This window comes from Populus euphratica, unplaced genomic scaffold (genome assembly GCF_000495115.2).
Source record: "Populus euphratica unplaced genomic scaffold, PopEup_1.0 scaffold137.1, whole genome shotgun sequence".
NCBI classification, from domain to species: domain Eukaryota; kingdom Viridiplantae; phylum Streptophyta; class Magnoliopsida; order Malpighiales; family Salicaceae; genus Populus; species Populus euphratica.
Genome location: NW_011500026.1, coordinates 364,432 through 384,970, shown reverse-complemented (window position 1 = coordinate 384,970; position 20,539 = coordinate 364,432). Strand labels below are relative to the sequence as shown.

The window sequence follows — 20,539 nt, the reverse complement described above, 5'->3', positions numbered from 1 at the left end:
TTGCTATTGTTGCTGCTGAGCTAACATGGATTCGACAACTCTTCTATGATACACATGTTCCACTACTTATTACACCTTTAATTCATTGTGATAACATCTCTGCTCTTTCTCTTGCTTCCAATCTATGTTTCATTCCAGGATGAAGCATCTCTAAATTGATTATCACTTTGTTAAAGAATGTGTCATCAATGGTGACTTGCTTGTTTAACATGTTTTTTTCGCAGATTAGTTTGCTGACAACCTTACTAAGGGTCTTTCTTCTCCATTATTTCATCATCATTGCTCCAATCTTATGTTTGGCTCTTCCATGCATACGATTACGAGGGAATGTAAAGATATCAACTATCAAGATGATGCCACATGTCAAGAGGTTATGGGATGAAGTTATTAATATTATGTTAAATAATTAAATCTGTTAATATTGTTAGGCAGTTAGAAACAGTTAGCAAAACAGTTAGAAAAACTATTAATCATTGAAGAAAGAAGCTAGTTTATGTCTATAAATCAGCTATAAATACAACTGCAATAATATAACAATAGTGTGGGAAAATAGTGATTAAATTCATCTTCTTTCATTAACTGCTCTGCTTTCTCTACATTCTTCATTTCTCTTCTTAAAACTTTCTTTCAATTCTGCCATCTTCACAGTCTTTACTGGAAAAATAAAATGGTAATAACCAATACTTTATAAACATGATAGGTATGATTGCACACTCCTATCAGTCTGCACAATAAATATTACCTTCTGAAATATATCACCAAGTCATTACCAACACACAATAAGATCATCGATCGTGATTATGTGAACTTGTCTAACAGTGACTAGGCTAAAATAGTTTCCAGTGGTTTTACCAAACTTACATTAGATCTTATTCTCAATGGGGTCCTACATATCCCAAAGTTAAGTGAATTTGTTATCAGCAAACTTACTCATGCACTAAAATGTATTGTGATATTTTTTCCTGATTTATGTGTTATACACGACATGGTTACAAAGAGGACAATTGGCCTATAATAAGTTGTATTTTCTTCAAAAGAGTTAGGAATCTAATGAGTTATATATATTAAGAACCATTAGTCAAAAATTAAGGTGAGATGATTTAATTGAATATGACTTACTTAAATAATATTTTAGAAAGTAAGAACTACAATATAATTAATATATAGATTATATTTTTAGACCTAAAAAAATCAAGTATGAACTTGATTGAGTTAATTTCTAAAATTATCCTGAATTAATATATAGATATTACTCAAGAGATAAATTGATATTTTATCAAATTATAGGGTTTTTTATATTTCTCTATAAATAATAAATTATGCTTTTTATTTAGTATAATTGTTTATTAAATAGAAAAACTACATATGTCTCAAAATATAGACCTGGAACTCTAGGCATATCTATCCATCTCTCCTAAATAGAGATTTAGAAGATTTCTTACTAGTGATTCGTGTGAATTACCATTGAAAATTGGATAATTGGACAACTTATGGCTTGTGACAACCCAATATTTAAAAAAAAATTAAAGAAAAAAAATTAGATCTTTAAGTAATAAATTACTAAACAACTCTAAATATATCTAATAAAATACTTGAGACTCTTGAATAATTTATTATTATTATTTACTCTGCAACTATGATATTTAGGAAACCTAACAATTGAAACTTTTTTAAAATGAAATATTATGTTTTTAACTAATCATTCGAGTTACCTTTAAACATATTAAATCAACTGCATCATGTTATGACAATTTTCATAGGCTAATTTTAAGTTAAGACTATGCAAAGAGTTAGGTCAAGAGAATTTAATATTGACAAGTTGGATCAAGTTTAATAATAATTATAAATAATTTCTTTAGGTATGAACTTTTTTTATTGAAAAGCTTTTTTTATCTAAATCACAGGGTAATGCAGGCTGAAAACTAGTAAAAACTACAATAAATTGATAATTTTTCATATTGAGTTGTTAAGATACCTATTAGAGTTGTATAAAAAGAAAAGAAAAAATAAAGAGAAGAGGTTTTAGTAAATGTGATCATTTCATTGCATTTTTTACTATTATACAAAAAGTAATTAAAGTGTTTATGTTTGCATAATTGAGTTTTTTATTAAAAAAAACTAAATAAATTAAACTATATATAGTTATAGTTATAGTTATTTGAAGTTAAAAAGAAAGGCTAGTCAGTGTCCTAAACATTTAACTAAAAATATATCAAACCTCTTATAAAATAATTAATCTTCCTCAACAACAAGTGTACATCGATCCTAGCTACCAGTCGTGCGTACGTGACTGTCAAAAATAGGACCTTTGAGCGAGGCAAATCTACACGAGATCAGCTTTAATGACCCTTTTCATTTTTGTTTATGTGATAGTGTTGGTATTACATAGGGAAGTATGCATGATTCATGTGTGATCCAGACGGATGCTAGAGGACTGTTTAATAATGTTGTCTTATAGTCTATTTCTAAAGAATTTTGATTCAATCCTTGAAATTAAGCCGTTTCGTTTTTATTAAGAAAATTAATTTAATCCAAAAAAATAATCTATTCATTTTTATTTATAAAAAGATATTACTTGACATGTTTAAAGTAATTTTACAAAGTAAAATAAAATGCTTATTTAAACTAAAATTTAAGTTTTGTATTAAAATAATTTGTAACGGTGATAAAGAATAATATAGGTTATATACTGGAATCTCACTATTGAGTTGAGATGATTATTTGATATGTTATCAGAGTTTTGATAACCAAGTAGTTATAAGTTTGAATCTTATTATTTTTATTTATTTGATAAAAAATCAAGTATAAGGTAATATAGGTCTATTTCATTTTACAGAATGTGTTAGAAAATAAAATAAATCATATATTGAGACCTAAATTGATAATCCATCCCAATCTATATTTTTATATATTTTTAATTATGGATTGAAAAGTATACATTATTATTGTATCATAAAAAAAAAGTGTCTATTATTATGGGTGAATCTTGTCATCTAACTCAAAACAGTGGAGAGACCTTCTTTTATATATATATATATATATATATAGTAGCAAGGTGTTTTATTTCAAAGAACTGTTTAGCACTGGAGCAATGGTACCCCGGTTACAAAAAACTATTAAAAATACAGGTAAAAGTAGTGATTTACAAAGATAGATAAAGGATGAATGCAAAACATATACATAGAAAGAATTGAAATGTAAAAATATTGAATCATCACTTATTTGTTCACTCTAGAATATTATCCAGACTTCTAAAGAGATAATTTGCAATATATAAGAAATTTGCATTAGTAACCTTCAATTAGAAAAACAAACAATGAAAAATAAGTTTAAAAATTGTATTTCAAACTCGCATTATATCCTTTAAAATCAGTTTATTTCTTACATTCCAAACATTCCACAAAATCTAATAAGACAACATATTAAGTGATCGTGGTTGGAATTTGCTTTTTACTAGAACACTCCATTTCAAAATAACATGATCAATAGACTTTGACATGCACTCGTTAAGGCACAACCAATTCATTAAACGCTGCTAACAACACCGAGTTGCATAGCAAATTCAGAGTCTCAATCTTAAGGGTAGCAAATCCTTTCCATAACCGTTTAGTGAAGGTGAATGTACCCAGATACTCTGTTTTGTCAAGTAGCATACTACAAGACTTGACAGTATATTGTCCTGTGCTTTCAGCTACCCGTAGCCACAAATCCTCGCTATGTGTACTCAAGCTGACCCAATTTAATAAGACAATAAGATGCTGAAGTTGTGATGTATCAAAAGATCTTAATCGTCGATTCCATTTAAAGTTCCAGTGCCAAGAATCTGCCCTGGAATCCCCCATTTCTACTAGTGTCTTTGTTTTTATGGGTGAAATTTCATAAAGTTGTGGGAAACGACATACCAAGGTCCCTCCTTCTAGCCATTTATCTGTTCAAAATTTAAAAAATTTAATGGTTTCTCCGTTGCCCCCCTTGAAATAGCACTCATTCTTTTAAGATATTTGAAGCTGTCGAATCAGAGTTAACAAGTGGAGTATATTCCTTTCAAAGGCTGAGATAATGCAACATTGAAAACTAGAAGTCCATGGACAAAAGAAGGCTTGCACTGGTGTTGAATGATGTCCTGCCACCCTTCAGAATTGGGGTCTCCTAGACACCATAACCACTTAAATAACAAAGCCTTATTTTTCCCTTGTAAAGAGCCCGCACCTAGACTTCCTCTGGCCTTTTCTCTCACAACAACTTTCCACGATACCTTACAAAGCTTTCTTGTATAGCCCATAAAACCCTTCATTGGATATAAGATATAATTTGAGCAACACCCTTTGGCAACAGGAAAACCGACATGTAGTATAAGGGGTGTGAACACAAGACTGTTTTTAGGAGACAAAAACAATTCTTCGTCCAGGTTTATTCCAACAAGAGAACTCTTGCAGAAGTTTACCCTCTGCACTGAAACTAATTCAAACCACCTCAAGACCCTTTTAAAATGAAGCAATGAACTGTAATCGTTTGGTGCAAAAACCAAGGCATCATCTGCATATTGCAAATGACTTAGATATATACCATTTCCATAATCAATGCCTTTAAAATATTCAATGGCTAAAGTTCTTTCGAAAAGGATTGTCAGCCCCTCCACTGCTATATCAAACAATAATGGTAATAGGGGGTCACCCTAACGTAATACAAGTGAGCCATTGATAAGTGTTGAAGGTTTAGATCCAGAAATACATTATGAAACAAGAGATATCCACTTCTTGCCACATCCATTGTAAGACATTACTTCCTCCAAATATTCCCAAGCAACGATGTCAAACGCCTTATGAAAATCATCCTTCATAATAAACCCATTCTTCCCACTCTTCTTCACCCCATGAAGTACTTCATTTGCCATCATGAGTCCATATCTAATATTTATCATCCTGGTATAAAAGCTCTTTGAGTAGGGCTGATTATGCTTGGCAAGATAGCTTTCAATCTCATAAGAGTAATTTTCCATGTATCTTATGCAGTCCATGCATCAAACTGATTGGTCTGAACTCTGTTGACTATAAGGATTACTGCTACATGTGATGTGTTGATCCCTTTAGGCAATTTTCCAACTCTGACAAATTCAGTCACCATATCAAATATAGCATCTCAAATCAAGTGCCAAGCCTTTTTGTAGAAACTGAATGTGAAGCCATGGGGGGCTTCGAATCATCACAGTCCCATACTGCTTCTTGACCTCCTGCTCCAGTTACCTTGCTTGATTGGAAGATATTGCGTGACATGTTGCTTGTCCCATGTTGAACCTTATAGGAAAAAGATATTGCAGCCTCCTTACTACCCTTGTGAGAGGTGTGGATGAGCCCATGATGAAGAATACTTGTGATATTATTTCTTCCCCTCCTAATATTTGTTTCCAGAATTTTGTGTGTTTGTCTCCAAACTTACACCAATTATGCCGTGACTTTAGCCTCCATATCGCTTCAACGCATTTAATGACTTCCCAGAGTTTTTAGTGGAGTCTCTGTAATCTCTGCTTCCGCAAGCTGTCGATCCTCCCCTTCATGTTCCAGTTTTTGAATGGCACTTTGTAGCTGTAACAACTGATTATCCTGATTCTGAAAGTCAGTGCTATTAATTCCACCTTCTAAGCTTATTATCCATAAGATTCAACTTTCGTACAATTCTGAATCTGCCAATGTGTTCTAGACAGCATTCATGCCAAAACGATTCTACTGTCTTCATAAACATGGGTCGAGAAACCCAACAATTAAAGGACCAAATTAAATGGTTTCCAGCCCCAATCCTGATTTTGCACTCCTAGCATCATTTGACAGTGATCAGATAGACCCCTTGAACGACGTGTTAGAGTCAGCATTGAAAACTTCAAGTGACATTCTGGAGAGGCAAATGCTCTGTCAACACAACTTATTGAGTGTCCACTGAACCTTGTGTAACGATGACCACTGAGAGGGTATTCCAGTAAGTCGGAAGATGAATGGAAAGAACTGAAATCTCTTGAACCAACTTCATTCATGCATCGGCTGCTCCTATCATTCTGATTTAGTGTTTCATTAGAGTCCCCACCAAGAAACAACGGGATTTCGAAAGCAGATTGGAGGATTAGAAGTTCTTCCCATAAAATCCTGCGTTCAGCAATGGAACTCCCTGCGTATTTGAGGTCCAGTTGAACGTGCAACCCAAATAATCCTAACCATTGCCCTCCATATTCAATTGAATCCACCTTGAATGTACTTTCATTCGACAACACCAAAATCCCACCTGCATTGCTTACAGAATCTACCGAGAACCATTTGACAGAATTCTTATTCCATAAAGCGGTGACAAGGCTATCAGAGCATGTTTTCCTCCTAGTTTCAAGTAAGTAACAGACATCAATATCCTCATTCAATAACATAGTCCTAATAGAACTCCTCTTCATATATAGACATACACAGTCCACGACTATTCAGAAAAAAAAATCTTCATAATTGTAAATGTTTAAAGCGCTTACGAGTTTTGCTGAAAAATGCAATTACTGAGTTGCAGTCCAATCATTCACCTCCCTATCCATCTGTATGCTAATATCTGCTTCCATAACCGCCAAGTCTTGTGTACTCCCAAAACCCAGAATTTGCCCAGCATTTAAAATCAATGAATTTCAACGAATTCGTTAAGACCCATGCTTGAATAACATAAAACTAACAAGATATACCAAGTAATATAAAGAAAAACGCAGCTCACTTTTTTTTTTATGATCTACAGCAGCTGTGATAGTTCTCAGTAAATTTGTTTTGATTTTTAATGAGAGAAAGAGAAATCAAATGAATTTTTACATGATTACTTATCCATTATGTTAATTTAAATTAACAAAAGGACTGCGAATCTAAAAATATGTTGGGGATCTAATTAAGACTAGAAATGAGTTGAAGTTCTATGTACGGGTTGGAGACATTTTTTAAGATCTAAGCATAAAAAACAAGCATAGAAAAAAATAATTAACATTACTTCCTCATATAATAGTCACAAATTATATTAATTCTATGCGTTATTAAAGACTAATGATGAACTGTAGCTTAATGAAGCACATAATTAAAACAAAACAAGGACTCCGTTTTTCATTCCTCAAACTGTATTAGAACAAGGAAATATTGAGGTGTGCTCCCTCAGTAGACATCGCCGTTCAAACTTCAAGCTATACATCACCATAGACATCACTCTTCATCGTAAAACCAAAAACAAAAACAAAAAAATCACATTTCACTTTTTATTTGATTTTGGGAGAAAAGAAAATAAATGGCAACAGCTGCCGATATTGTTCGAGATGTTGCTATTACACAAAAAATAGCGGAAGAAATGACATCAACTCCTCGTCACAATGGAGGCATCATTGTGATCAGGAATCTTCAACTCGTAGAATTGCCGAAAGCTAATGTCCCCATAACGGTTTTTAGCTAATGAAACGACAAGTTGATTTAATCCTTCAAGAGAGGCTGCTTGATGTTGTCCCATATATTCAACCGATTTGTCGCTTTCTCAACCTGAACAATCCCAAATTCAACATCCATATGTTCTTACGAAACATTCGAAAACTGTCCTATAAAATTATCTATCTACCAGTCCGACGCTCATACGCACAATAAAATTGGTAGATAGCATATATCATTATTATTGAAAAGAACTAATCAAGGACTTTACCTCCTCACTGTTTATTAGAATAATAATATGTTTTTTTATATTTTAATATTAAATTTATTAAAAATTAAAATTTGTTATTTATTTTGGGTTTTTTGTATTGAATTATTATGATTTTAGAAAATATCTCAGTAATGGATTATTAATTAGTTTTATGATTATTTATTTTTTTCATCATAATATTAAATAAAAAATAGTCTATTTATCCAATTTTCGAATTGTTCTTGAATATTTCAGCTTCTCAATTTTTTCTTCTTCTTCTTATTATTATTGTTGTTATTATTACTATTATTATTATTATTATTATTATTATTATTGTAATACTTGAGCTAATTTTTCATACATTAAAATTAAGTTTGTTTTAGATATTGTGTTTAAAAGTATTTTTTTAATGATTTTTATCTAATTATTAAAAAGCATCAAGTTGATGTTTTTTAGATGTTTTAAATATTCTCACATCAAAATCATCAAATAAATATCAAGATAATTTTTATATAAGGATTTTAACTAAAAAATTATTAATTTGATATATTTTTTAAATAAATTTAAATGATTTAGATAGATATAAAATGATGTATATGAAAAGACTCATCCCCTGCTCATTGATAAATTGTATTATTCAATTTTTACTAGTTTTCTCTCAAGTTTTCTATTCCTTTTTTTTTTTCCTTACACTTTTTGTATGTATGTGAGTTTGCTTGATAGTTGATTCGTTATCAAAGAAATGTCCCTCTTATCCCAAAAAGAAAAGGAAAGGAAAAAAATTGTATATAATGAAAAAGAAAATGAGAAAAAGAAACATTAAATTTACCTCTTTATTCCAGTCCGTACGAAAGGTAACCCATGATAATATGATAGTTTGAATAAGTGTGCCTCCTATCATCCCAGACCATATTCCCTGTTTATATATATATATATGATCTGAGTATATATACGACAATATTAAACATGATTTTGCTAATTCAATCTTGATTCGATTTCTCTTTCAGGCCATCACATGAGGTATGGTTCAATGTACCTTAACACCGAAGTCCAACTTGAAGCCAAGAACACATCCCAGTGGGATACCAATAAAATAGTAGCATCCAACATTGACGTATGCAACAAATGCTTGCCATCCACATCCAACAGCTACACCTTTAAGAACTCAATATAAATTCAATTTTATAAGGAAGAATAATTACTCAAATGAAAGAAAGAAATGTATAACTACTGGCCTCTGATTGTGATTGTAAGAATTGATTGCTACTTCTACGGAGAAAAAAGATAAATCCTTATCAGGAAAGGGTCGCCCATATATAATAACATATGGAGTCAGTTAATTGCTTTTGATAAATGTTGGGTTAAAATATTTTTTTTAAAAAAAAGGGATCTTGAACAATCAGATCAGACAGCTAGTTAAAATATCAAAAAAAATCTCATCGGTGATACCTAGCTTCACCCCTATTTTGAACCCATATAAACTTCGAGTCGTTTGGTAGCATAGTAGTTCTAATTGAAACTGGGTTGATAATTTTAAAAATATTTAATTAATTAATATACTACAAGGATCCTAATTAAAGCTTTCTATTAAAATATAGATTAAAAAAATTATAATTTATAACTCTTTCGCAGCAGCAAAAAACACAGAGAGAAAAGGGAGCCTTGTGTTACAAGAACAAAATCATTATGCGTACTATTATGGGATTGTCCCCTGCGTAATTTAAGACCAAGGCCATAGAAAGCAGCTACTACTACTTAGGTTACAGATTACGAACATCTTACCAGATAAAACAGGCTGGATTCCATTTAGTAAAATAGAGATAGCCAAGAAAGGAGAGAGTTCTGCGACAGCATCGGCAACTGTGGAACCACCAGTGAAGGCGTAGCTGATCACATGGCGAAGTAAGAGCAGAACAATAGCTAGGGCCAGAGCTATAATGAAGGAGCTTAAAGTTACAGCCACTACAGCAAATGATACTGATTTGGGATGTCCAGCTCCTAATTCATTGCTCACTCTTACACTGCATATAACAATTAACTAAATTTAATGTTTGTGAAAAACAATTCTCCTAGCTATAAATTATTTTCTGCTATGTCAACTTGTATGTCAATCAATACTAAATCCTTCGTCCTAATGATTTAAAAAAAAAACACCTCATTGATCATTTTGCTAGTAGCTAGTAATTATACAAGTAAAGCTAACCTTGCTGCTGCGTTGAAACCAACTGAGATCATGAACACCCATCCTGATATTGTCATGCTGCGTTCAAATAAAGCAAATACTCAAAATATTGTGAATCATGCACGCATAAAAAGTGACTTAATCAAGGAATTTGATACATAATCAGGCTAGATTTTATGATTTTCCTTCGAAATTTTTTAGCTAAAGTTGATCGAAAAATTTCTACACTAACAAATTAATTAATATTGGGAGCACAATTATATGTTGCATAGTTTGCTTTAATTAAAAGATGAAAGTTTTTTTTTAATGGATAAACATTTATATATTTAAAAGCTTTCTCTAGCAAATATGATCATTCCATGTCAATCAATCAACTATACAGTGATTTTATGCAGAGTGCTTAAAGTTCATGTGCTACCTAATAATGCAACCTACTTATTTTGAATAAGTACCATGATCCGGCCCTTAAATTAAACATGATAGTGCAGAGTCGTCTCTGTTAAGGATTCCGACCAGTAATATATTAATAATTGTTCATTGAAGGCTAAACATAATAATATAATATTTAATATGATTTAGTAAATTGTTTACATCCATAGAAGAATTCTATATTATTAGAGATGGAGAAATAATAAAATACAAATACATGAAAGAGAAGGATCACATTCACTCTGCTCAACTTTCAGTTCTCATTGCTAAACTTGCAACTACTACAATGACAGCAAGGCCGCTGCCATTGCCTTTCCCTCTTTCTCTTTATTTTCTTACACGCACTTACCACTCTATCTTTTATTTTGCTCTCAAATAATACCTCTATTTATAGGCATCAATGGTAAAACAACTTGGTTATAAATTATAACATTAATGGTGACAGCACATAGGTTACATCATTTTTGTCATTGGTTGGGGCAACTATCATTGTAGCCTTTTAATAATGTCATCCCTCTATCTTAGGATAGGCTATAAAAGTTGTTGCCCATTAAATGACAATATCTCAACAATCATCCCCTTTAACATTTACATGGGCAATTGTCCTCTTGCTTCTTCAGCACATGCTTGCATTCTATAGCTCTTTTAAGCTTACCATTCCGAGAGCATTTTTATCCAAGTTTACAGGTACTCGCCAAACCTTTTAGTCACCGAAGTTACCAAAGCACCCATTTACTCACTCCAAATGATTACTTCAACCAGATGGTTTACCACATCACATCTGAAAAGTGTTAATGCTTGTCTCTGGAACAATATTCCCTTTCGAGCGTATCAACAATGCTTGGTCCGGAATGATTTTTCAAGCTTTACATCAAGGCTTACAACACCCCTTCAAACAAAAATTTCTATTTCCAAGTGCAACAGTCATTATCTGAGTATCTCAATATGATCACAAGCTCACCACTCTTTCAAGAGTTTACTCATCCAAGCGTCTGCCCTTTGTTCCACCCTATAAATAACGTCTTACTTTTTCGTGAGTCTCTTGTTCTTAGTCCCAAGAGTCTAGGTAGCTTTCCACCTTTAAAGATTGATCTATATCTGTCTTCATACCCTGAGTATTATAATGTCATTACCAAGCTCATCACCTTGACAAGAGTTAACTTGTTCCAAGAACTTGCGCTTGCCCTCTACTCATTCCTAGCAATCGCATCTTAATGCTCCACAAGTCATCCAATTATTGTCTAAGATAAATATCTTTTATCTCATTGATCTTTAACATGGGGGAAATATCCATGAAAGTCAATCCGACATTTGTCTCAATATTCATCATAGTCACTTTATTGGCTGTACATACACCTGTCCACTCATATCTAGCCACCACATTGGCTCTAGGGCGTTCTATAATTGGAGCTCCTATCATGGTTCTCACATCTTCCATCAAAGATGTCTCCGCTCGTTGTCATGTGACGATATGATCTTAGGTTTATCTCATAGCCCTCACACCTTCTCTTTAAGGTGTCCTTGCCCATTGTCATTAGACGGTCTGATATTAGGCTCATATCATGGCCCTTACACCTTCTTCTGAGGTGAATCCGCCCATCATGAGGTGGTCTGAACTTATGCTTATATCGTGGCCCGTACACCTTCTCCTTAAGGTGCTCCTTCAGCTGGGACGCTTCAAAGTGACTTCAAGATTCTCTACCACTATGTGAACTTGAGAGATTTTACTGCCACTGATCACATAAAAAGAGAGAGTTGTGGTATACTCCTCACAATCCTTTATCTCAATTTCTGTGTTTGGAACTTCTATGTCTTTCTACTTGATAAATCTATCCACACCAACTCTCTTTTGGTGTTTTCCTTTTATAGGTGATCGCTTTTTATCATAAGCATTTTCACCCCCTCAATTAGATGTTTCTGCAACAGCTCATCTTTCCATCCTTGCATACATTGAAAGGTCTTTACATGTTGCTTTCATCAAGAGCACAAGAGACTTTCTATTATACATCCTTTATACAGTCTTTACTCTAAGCTTCATCTAAAAACTTTTCTTCTCTTTGCACCTGTCGTCTCATTACAATACCTTGTTGGATCCTAGAGGTATCATACACAATTTTCGTGTGCCCTTGTATAATTTATGCTCTCTAAATTTCTCCTAATTGCTTTTATGTTTAACAGCAACTCATCCTGTCATGACACCTATTCAAATCAAAATAGGGTGTCAATCTTTATCCCCTTGTTGTATTTCTCTTCCATTATCAAGGTCTTCATCAATTCTACCCTCTGAGAAATCACAGTCACGGAATCTAACTTCTTTAAAGAAATCACCACTCCATTAGATCCTTGATCATACAGAACTCAATTGTTGCTTTATATCATCATCGTGCTAGTCTTCAATAGTTTCATCATAAATTGTTACATATACAAAAATAGTACCATATGGATAATCCTTCAACTAAGCAAGTTTCCAGGAAAGATTAAAGGGGTCACACCAGTCCTGCTTAAAGCTCAATCTCTTAGCCAAAACTTTTTAAGCCATATCTATTCATCATACTGTCTTTCTATATATACAACCATTTGCTAGCTTTGTTGCAACTTTTCTTTACAAGTGATTTGGAATATCTTGATTTTATACCTGATTTCTCAACATCTGACGAGATTACCAGTGCTTAGATTCGTTAAGATTGATCTTCATCAATTTCCACTCTCCACCTCAAATCACCCACATGATCGGGTGTCTAGAGTGTTCCAATTTGGTTCCTTCAAGGCAACTAAAAGATCTTCCTATTTAACAGTTCAGCACATGTAATTGGTCTAACATATGTGATTTTTTCTTTCTTATCTCCATCGACCACCATGATGACCTTTAGATACCTCCTAATTGGGCAATCTCTTTTGTTAATTCACCACCACTACTTTCAGCCTAAATCTCAATAATCGGATCATACCATTACATCCGAAATGATCAAATTAGATGGAAACAAGTTTGAAATCATCCAAATCACATTTCAGACGGCTAAGATTTGATTAAAACAATTCTTGCCTGATAAACGGCCCAGATTCAATCTCAGATCCAATTGCACGTAGAATCTGCTACACTGGATCCTATCCCTCGATTCACGGTTTGGCTCTAACTCAGCTTAGCTCAACTTAGCTTAGCTCCTAGTTGATTACGTGATAGGTTGGTCCTGCTATGATGACATGTTGGCTGACTGGTTGTTAACATGGCATGCCAACTGTGCATGCTGACATTATAATGATGTCATCCTTATCTAGGTCAGTCATGTGGGTCAGGTCATCTGGTATTCGAGTCAAGTCAACCCATCCAAGCAAAGAAGACAAGTGGGGCGCATCGACACAGGTGGACAGCCACCTCGTCGGTGCATGCGGCTATATCCAACATCTAATTTTAACGTTGTTTTCACTAGTGTGATCATCTCTTTCTCTTCTTCACAATGGTATGGTCAAAACATAATTTTGACAACTTTTATTTTTAAGCAAAAATCAAACACCACTTGAAACCATATGTTATGATACCAATTGTTGGGGATTCCGACTAGTGATATACTGATAATTGCTTATTGGAGGCTAAGCACAGTGACACAATATTTAACATGGTTTGGCAAATCACCTACATCCACGGGAGAGTTCCATATTATTAGAGATAGAGAAAGGATAAAATACAAATACATGAAGGAAAAGGATCACATTCACTCTACTCAGCTCCCAGCTCTCATTCCTGTATTTGTAACTACTACAATGTCAACAAGGCTACTGTCATTGCTCTTCTCTCTTTCTCTCTACTCTTTTACACATACTCACCACTCTCTTTCTTATTTTACTGTTAAATAATACCTCTATTTATAGATATCAATAATAAAACAACTTGACCATAAATTATAACACTAATAATAACAACATATAAATTATATTATTTTTTTAATAATTAATATAATTATCATTATAACCTTTTATCAATATCATCTCTCTATAAAAGCTGTTACCTGTTAAATAAAAATATATCCCAACAGTCCTTATATGGAATGGTAGCTCAAGCGTGCATGGTGAACGTTTGTTCTACACAGAGAAATGAGGCATGCGCGACAAGATCTGTGAGTGTGTACGAAAATATAATTACTTGGCCACTTGGATGCGACCCAAGAGCCTCGAGACAAAAACTTATTAATACTCGATCGTGGTGGCCATTGTCAACATACGATCGACCAAGTGGCAAGGCAACTGGTACACCTCGTAAAAAATCTTAAGTTTATGTAGAGGTGTTCTGCCTCTGTCGTTGACGACTCTGCGTGATATAACCCTATTTGCAGAGATTCGACTTTGACATAGATACGATAATGAAGATATCTCCGGATATATATGGTATTGTATGCTTGGTGGGTTGGATAACATGATGTTTTTTAATTAAAAATATATTAAAATAATTTTTTAAAATTTTTATTTTATTTTATATATCAACACATAAAAACTATTAAAAAAACATTCGTAGAACAAAAAATAATTTTAAAAAGAATGTTGAATTTGTTATGTCGAAAGTTTTCTTTTTAGAAAAAAAAAGAGCAATCCTAAACATCTCCTCAAACTCACTCACAAACCGACAGTTATTAAGGAAGTAGAGCCTCTTTTCTTACCAAACTGTCAGAGAGTCCAAGGCAATTTCAGCATCTTTGAGTAGACCAGCAATCAAAACAAGAATCTGGTAGTACCAAGTCTCAAGGCATAGCATAACAGCTGATGCGATCGATAACTTGAAGAATTCCCATAAGCCAGAAAAGGCCTGCAAACTAAATCCCTTCCATGTGTGCTTGAAATTTCGGCTTGCTAGAATGTAAACAAACTGTGCTCCCACTAAAACCCACCATGACAAGCTCAAAACCAATGAGGCACCAAGCAACCCCCATCCCAATTTATAAATTGCAATCCAACTCAGTAAAAGGTGCACCACAAGGACACCAATTGATATGTATGCACTAGGGAAAATTATGCTTTGAGCTTGTAAGAACTTTTGAATGGGAAAATTGGCAGCATAAGCAAATATCTGTGGAATAAGGCCATACACAAATATTGCAGCTGCTGATGCAATGGTGTCTGATTCACCTAGTAAGATCAAGAGAGACTTAGAAAATATGTATATCATCATAAGTGGAATCCCAGTTGCCATAAGGAGTACTGTTGATCTCTGAAGATATATCCCCAACATTTCATACTTCTGTGCCCCATACGCTTGGCCACATAGTGTCTCCACCGCACTTCCCATCCCTAACTGCATGCCGTTATCAATTATCAGATCATCGAACTCAAGTTTTTATGAGGAAACGAAGAAAAAGACAAACACCAAACCAAGAACAATTATTCATTAGAGTTTTTTTCTTTCTTGAGATTGTTTAGTTACCATAAGGCCATAGGCAAAAATTTGGATTCCGTTGTTGCCAAGTGAGGAAGCAGCAAGCTCAAGATTGCCAAGATGACCACATAAGATTTGAGTTGACATGGAAATCACATTGTTGAGCAAGTAAACCACAATTGCTGGTCCTGCTAGCTGGAAGAGTGTCTTTAACTCAATGAAGGTGGCTCTTTGGAGTCGCTTAAAGTATGACAAACTTGTATCTGATAGTACATCTTCAAGTTCAGAACTGATTACTGGCTCCTGGGATGGTTGCTTGTCTAGCAACATGGGTTGATGAATCTCATCATTTCCAGTACTGGAGTCATCTATTGTGTTTTCAATACTGTTGGAGGACATGATTTGTGTTTCACACTCTTTGTTATAGGATTTTGTATGGGTGGCTAAGTACATATACTGAAGGTTTAGCTTAAAATGAGAGTAGAGTGTGCTGGTGGATGCAGGATGACCTCTAGAAAAAAGAAGTGTTTATGTGTGTAGGAATATCATCTAACAAATTCATGATGATTTTTATTAAATATAATAATTCGGAATCTTGCTCAAATGTGATGTGAAATTTGAGGACTATATAATAACAAAGAAATAAGTCTTGGTAAAAAAAAAAAAAAAATTATTATAGATATGAATATGTTGATTACCATATTATAATGTTTTTCAAGGGTTTTAAAATATAGTGTAACGGGTCTAATTTAATAATCTAAATTATTAAATGATGTTTTAAGATATGATTTGGATGGTGAAATTTGAACTTATGATTATTTGATTATCAAGACGCTGATATTATATCAAATAATTATCTCAACCAATAATTTAAATTATTAGATAAAGTTCTAAGATATAATTTATATTATTTTCTTATATTTTCTAATGAAAAGTTTTCAACTCATCTACTTCCTATTGCTTCTTTTTTTTTTCTTTTTATTTCTTAAAAATTGCCTTCTTTTTCTTAAAAAGAATAAAGACAGTTGAAAAATAATATATATATATATATATATATATATATAAAAAAAAAAAAAAACTTGACAGAAGGACTTGTAAACAAATTTAAAAGCACAAATTGAAACAATAATACTTGAGATAAAGGATCAAATATATATATAATACTTGAAACCATAAAGAGAAATTAATTAATTTCATTAAATTATAGAGACAAATTAAGTTATAGTTTCCTCCCTGATATTATAACCATTTTGTAACCAGATTCTTTCTATATACATCATAACAAAAAAAAAATTATGATAAGAGAAAAACCAAAAATTCATATAAATAGTTAGATTAATAAAACCTACAAATTGATCCTAAGTTAAAATTAATCATGATTCAATTAAGGGCTCATGTACTCTTAATATTTTTATCACGTTTTCTTTATTTTTAACATTAGTAGATGTAACTGTCCAGAAAACATAATCGAAGACTGATAAGAGATAATGAAAAACAAACGTGAACTGCTATAAGCTTGTCATTACCCATCAACAAATAGAAGGAAACAAAGAGTGTGCATTCGTTAAGTTTGGTATTACTTTGAAGTCTTGGTTGTTGCAAAACTTAAGGAAAAGAAAAACATTCTTATTGCAGCGCCCATAATGTTTGACCAAGAGGTTTGCATGGTGTTTTCCTGCTCTGACCTAGCTAAACTATTAGATTTGTTATCATTTCAATAACTTGGATTTAGTGAAACTCTCCATTAGTATATTCATTGTCGATTAACTTAATATTTCTTCTCAAAAGATATTCTCGAAATTAATATATATATATATATATATATATATATATATATATATATATATATATATTCATTTCATTGTAACTCCCTATCTTAATTTTTTTTTTATTTTATGATAAAAATCATCTCAATCCAATAGTTTTATAAGTTGTTAGGTAAAATTCTTTTTTTTCTTGAAATATACACAGAACCATTTCGACTCAATAGTTTAATTTAATTAGAAAAAAATAAGGATAGTAAAACTCAAACTCATAACTATTTCGTCTACAATGCTATAATATTATGTTAATGAATCAGTTCAACTCTATAACTTAAACTAGCAAGTGAGTTACCATGTTATGATTTATATTATTATCTAAAATTTTACAAGTTTTAATTTACACAAAATATCATTATCATAAAAAATGAAACCAATTATTACTATTTTGATTATTGGAAAGCAAACATACCAAAGTACATCTTTTATGAAAGAACTTAACCCTAATTTCATCATCTTCAAGTCCTAATATCCTTTAAAAATCAGGAGAAGAAATTGTCTAGTTTTTTCTCTATCATAAGTATTATAAAAATGAGACAACTATCATAACTTATTTTTTTATTATTCTCCAAATTCACTCCTTTTTCTTTCAAAAAAAATCAAATAATAAAATAAAAATTAATGATGCAGAGAAAGCAGACCAAGGAAGATCTCAAACATATGGGGAAATCAAATTGTAATTTTGGATGAAAATCACAGCTAGCCAAATTGTACCCTATTGTATCCAAGATTGAAGAAACAATGCAGATTCAATATCAAATTAAATAATTAATAGATGAATTTGCATAGAAATTAAGTTCAATGGCATAATTAAATTTCTAATTTTGTGCTTAAACAAGTGAAAAGTTCACGGATAGATGACTTGCAAGCATGCAAGAGTTCAATGGCATAATTAAATTTCTAATTGGCCAATTTGATTTAATCATGGGTCAAATTAAAGTTTAATTATATTTGATAATTAATTTAAATCTAATTGAAGGATTTAATCAAGTACAATGACTTAATTATCCTTTAAATAGATCAAATTAATTTTATTAAAGGATTAATTAGTGAAAAGTTAAGTTTGGACGTGTAATTTTGACTTAATTGAGAAGATTTAAATTTTAAGAAATCAAATTTAATTTTTACTAAGTGAATTGGTTGAAATCACAAGCTCAATTGTAAAAAAATCAAAGTTTTAAGGTCAATTAAGAGTTAAATTGAAGAAATTCTCAGTCAATGACCATTTTATAAATGGCGTCAAACTCTGAGGATCCAATTGATAAGAATCAAGGGCTAAATTGAAGAATTTTAAAAACTTAATGGTCATTTAGAGGTTAAATTACATAAATCTAAGATCAAAGACCAAAATAAAAAAAATAAAAATAGCTGCTAACTTTAGGGCTAACATTTGGATTTGATAGGGATGCAATTGAATTGATTCTCAAAATCAAAATTACAATTGAGAACTTGATTGAACAAATCAAAAATTAAGGAATGCTTTGAAAATTAGATTTTTTTAGCACCATTTTCCTTTTAAATGAAAAGTCGTGTGTTGTACAAAACAACATCGTTTCATGCATTGTTCATAAAAAAAAAAAACAGACAAAACAATGTCATTTTAAATGGCATTGTACGCCATCTTCTTTCCCTAACGCGCAAAGACCAGGGAAGAAGGTTTTCCTTCCCCTCTTTTGCAGCGTTTGTCTCTCTCTCTCTCTCCCTCCCTCCAACTTGCCTGAAAACTCAACACAACCCACACCCCCTCATGGCCTACCCCCATGATGGAAAAACAGTGAAAGTCATGTCTTGCAGGTGACTGTACAGAGGCCGCCCCAACTACCCTATTCATGTTCCATGACTGGACAGGGGTAGTAGCTCTCTCTCCCTCTTATAAATACCAGGAGACAAGAGAAGCAAAGGAAAGAGGAGAGAGGTGAAATTTTAGAGGATTTTGAGCAAGGAGAAAAATGAAGAGAAAAAGGGGATTTGAGAGTTGAAAAGCAGAGAAAAAGATGAAGAAAATCAGAGAGGAAAAAAGAAAGAAATAATAAGGGAAAACAGAGAGGAGGAAAAGAAAAACAACAAAGGTGGAAAAGAGAAAAAAACAAAAGGAAACAAAAAAAAAAACAGAGAGAGAGAGAGAGAGAAACACACCAAAACGAGAGAGGAGAGGAGGAAAAGAGAACAAAAAAATAGAAAGAAGAAGAAAAAAAACAAGCAAGAAAAAAAAAGGGAGAAACCATTGCGAACCACCACTTGCTTTACTTACCGCCGCCGCCAGTTAACACAGCCATGAGCCACCGCAAGTCAACTTTCTACTCCTCTTCTTTTTCGTGACTGTTCTCTTCTTCACTGTTTTGTAAGTGAAGAGTGGAGAGTAAATTAATTCACTCTCATTCTCCACTATTTACGTGAATAGTGAAGAGTTTTTTCCACTATTTTTTAGGCCAGATAGTACCAGCCTAGACCAAAATAGTCGGGTCAAATCTATCCCAGCATATATATATATATATATATATATATATATATATATATAAAAGGAATGTTTATTGGGCTAGCATCAGCCTAACCCTCTTTTGGGTTAAGGTCGATCCAGTTCCTTTTAGATTGAACTCGGCCCAAGCAGGGTGGGCTCGGCCCACAAGATTGGGGCGGGCTCAACCCAGCGTATTTTATTATAATATAATAATAAATTATATTATATATTAAACAAAAAGGCATCCAAAAAGTTGAAAAATCCTTTTAAATTTTTTTTGATTTTTTAATGTATTTTTTTATTAATTTTGTTTAATATTGGTTTGTATTTTTATATTGTAAAGGTACAAATCTGATATTAAAATACTTAATTTTCTCCTAAATGTTGTAAAAAATATTATATGAAAAAGCAAAAAAAATATCTTGTTTTCATACATATAGCCAAGTCTCTCAAGGTACAAAAATCATAACATATTTTCATATAACAAAAAAATTCAAAAAAAAGTTGTACTAGCATGTGTTTTTTGCTTTAATAACCAATTTACTAAAGCCATAAGAACTAAGCTAATATTTCAAAAATACCAAAAAAATTATTTTGTTTTCTTTTAATATATAAGATTATGA

General features: G+C 32.3%; 2 protein-coding genes across 3 annotated transcripts; both read right to left on the bottom strand.

Annotated features, from left to right (window-relative positions):
- Window positions 1–4,616: 4,616 nt before the first annotated feature.
- Window positions 4,617–6,789, bottom strand: LOC105142186 (uncharacterized). The gene is made up of 2 exons (XM_011049699.1): window positions 6,503–6,789; window positions 4,617–6,359 (listed from the first exon to the last, which is right to left on the bottom strand). Exons 1-2 carry the CDS (start codon window positions 6,544–6,546, stop codon window positions 5,759–5,761), a joined length of 645 nt encoding a protein of 214 aa, XP_011048001.1. The 5' UTR covers window positions 6,547–6,789; the 3' UTR covers window positions 4,617–5,758.
- A 291-nt stretch (window positions 6,790–7,080) lies between these two features.
- LOC105142185 (protein TRANSPARENT TESTA 12-like) lies at window positions 7,081–16,155 on the bottom strand. 2 transcript variants are annotated; one of them, XM_011049697.1, is made up of 7 exons: window positions 15,687–16,153; window positions 14,926–15,557; window positions 9,869–9,925; window positions 9,448–9,686; window positions 8,702–8,820; window positions 8,495–8,581; window positions 7,081–7,529 (listed from the first exon to the last, which is right to left on the bottom strand). In XM_011049697.1, the coding sequence occupies exons 1-7, from the start codon at window positions 16,089–16,091 to the stop codon at window positions 7,464–7,466; spliced, it is 1,605 nt and encodes a 534-aa protein (XP_011047999.1). In that variant the 5' UTR covers window positions 16,092–16,153; the 3' UTR covers window positions 7,081–7,463. The 2 variants fall into 2 exon arrangements, with proteins under 2 accessions (XP_011047999.1, XP_011048000.1); XM_011049698.1 differs by lacking the exon at window positions 8,495–8,581 and having other exon boundaries at window positions 15,687–16,155.
- Window positions 16,156–20,539: the final 4,384 nt, after the last annotated feature.

Coding starts and splice junctions, on each gene's coding strand:
- LOC105142186 (XM_011049699.1), bottom strand. CDS start 6,546: ATGATTGGACTGCAACTCAGTAATTGCATTTTTCAGCAAAACTC. Junction 6,360..6,502: donor TGCATTTTTCAGCAAAACTC/GTAAGCGCTTTA, acceptor ACTTGAAACTAG/GAGGAAAACATGCTCTGATA.
- LOC105142185 (XM_011049697.1), bottom strand. CDS start 16,091: ATGTACTTAGCCACCCATACAAAATCCTATAACAAAGAGTGTGAAACA. Junction 8,821..9,447: donor AATCCAGCCTGTTTTATCTG/GTAAGATGTTCG, acceptor GAGTTCTTAAAG/GTGTAGCTGTTGGATGTGGA. Junction 7,530..8,494: donor GTACGGACTGGAATAAAGAG/GTAAATTTAATG, acceptor GGGATTGTTCAG/GTTGAGAAAGCGACAAATCG.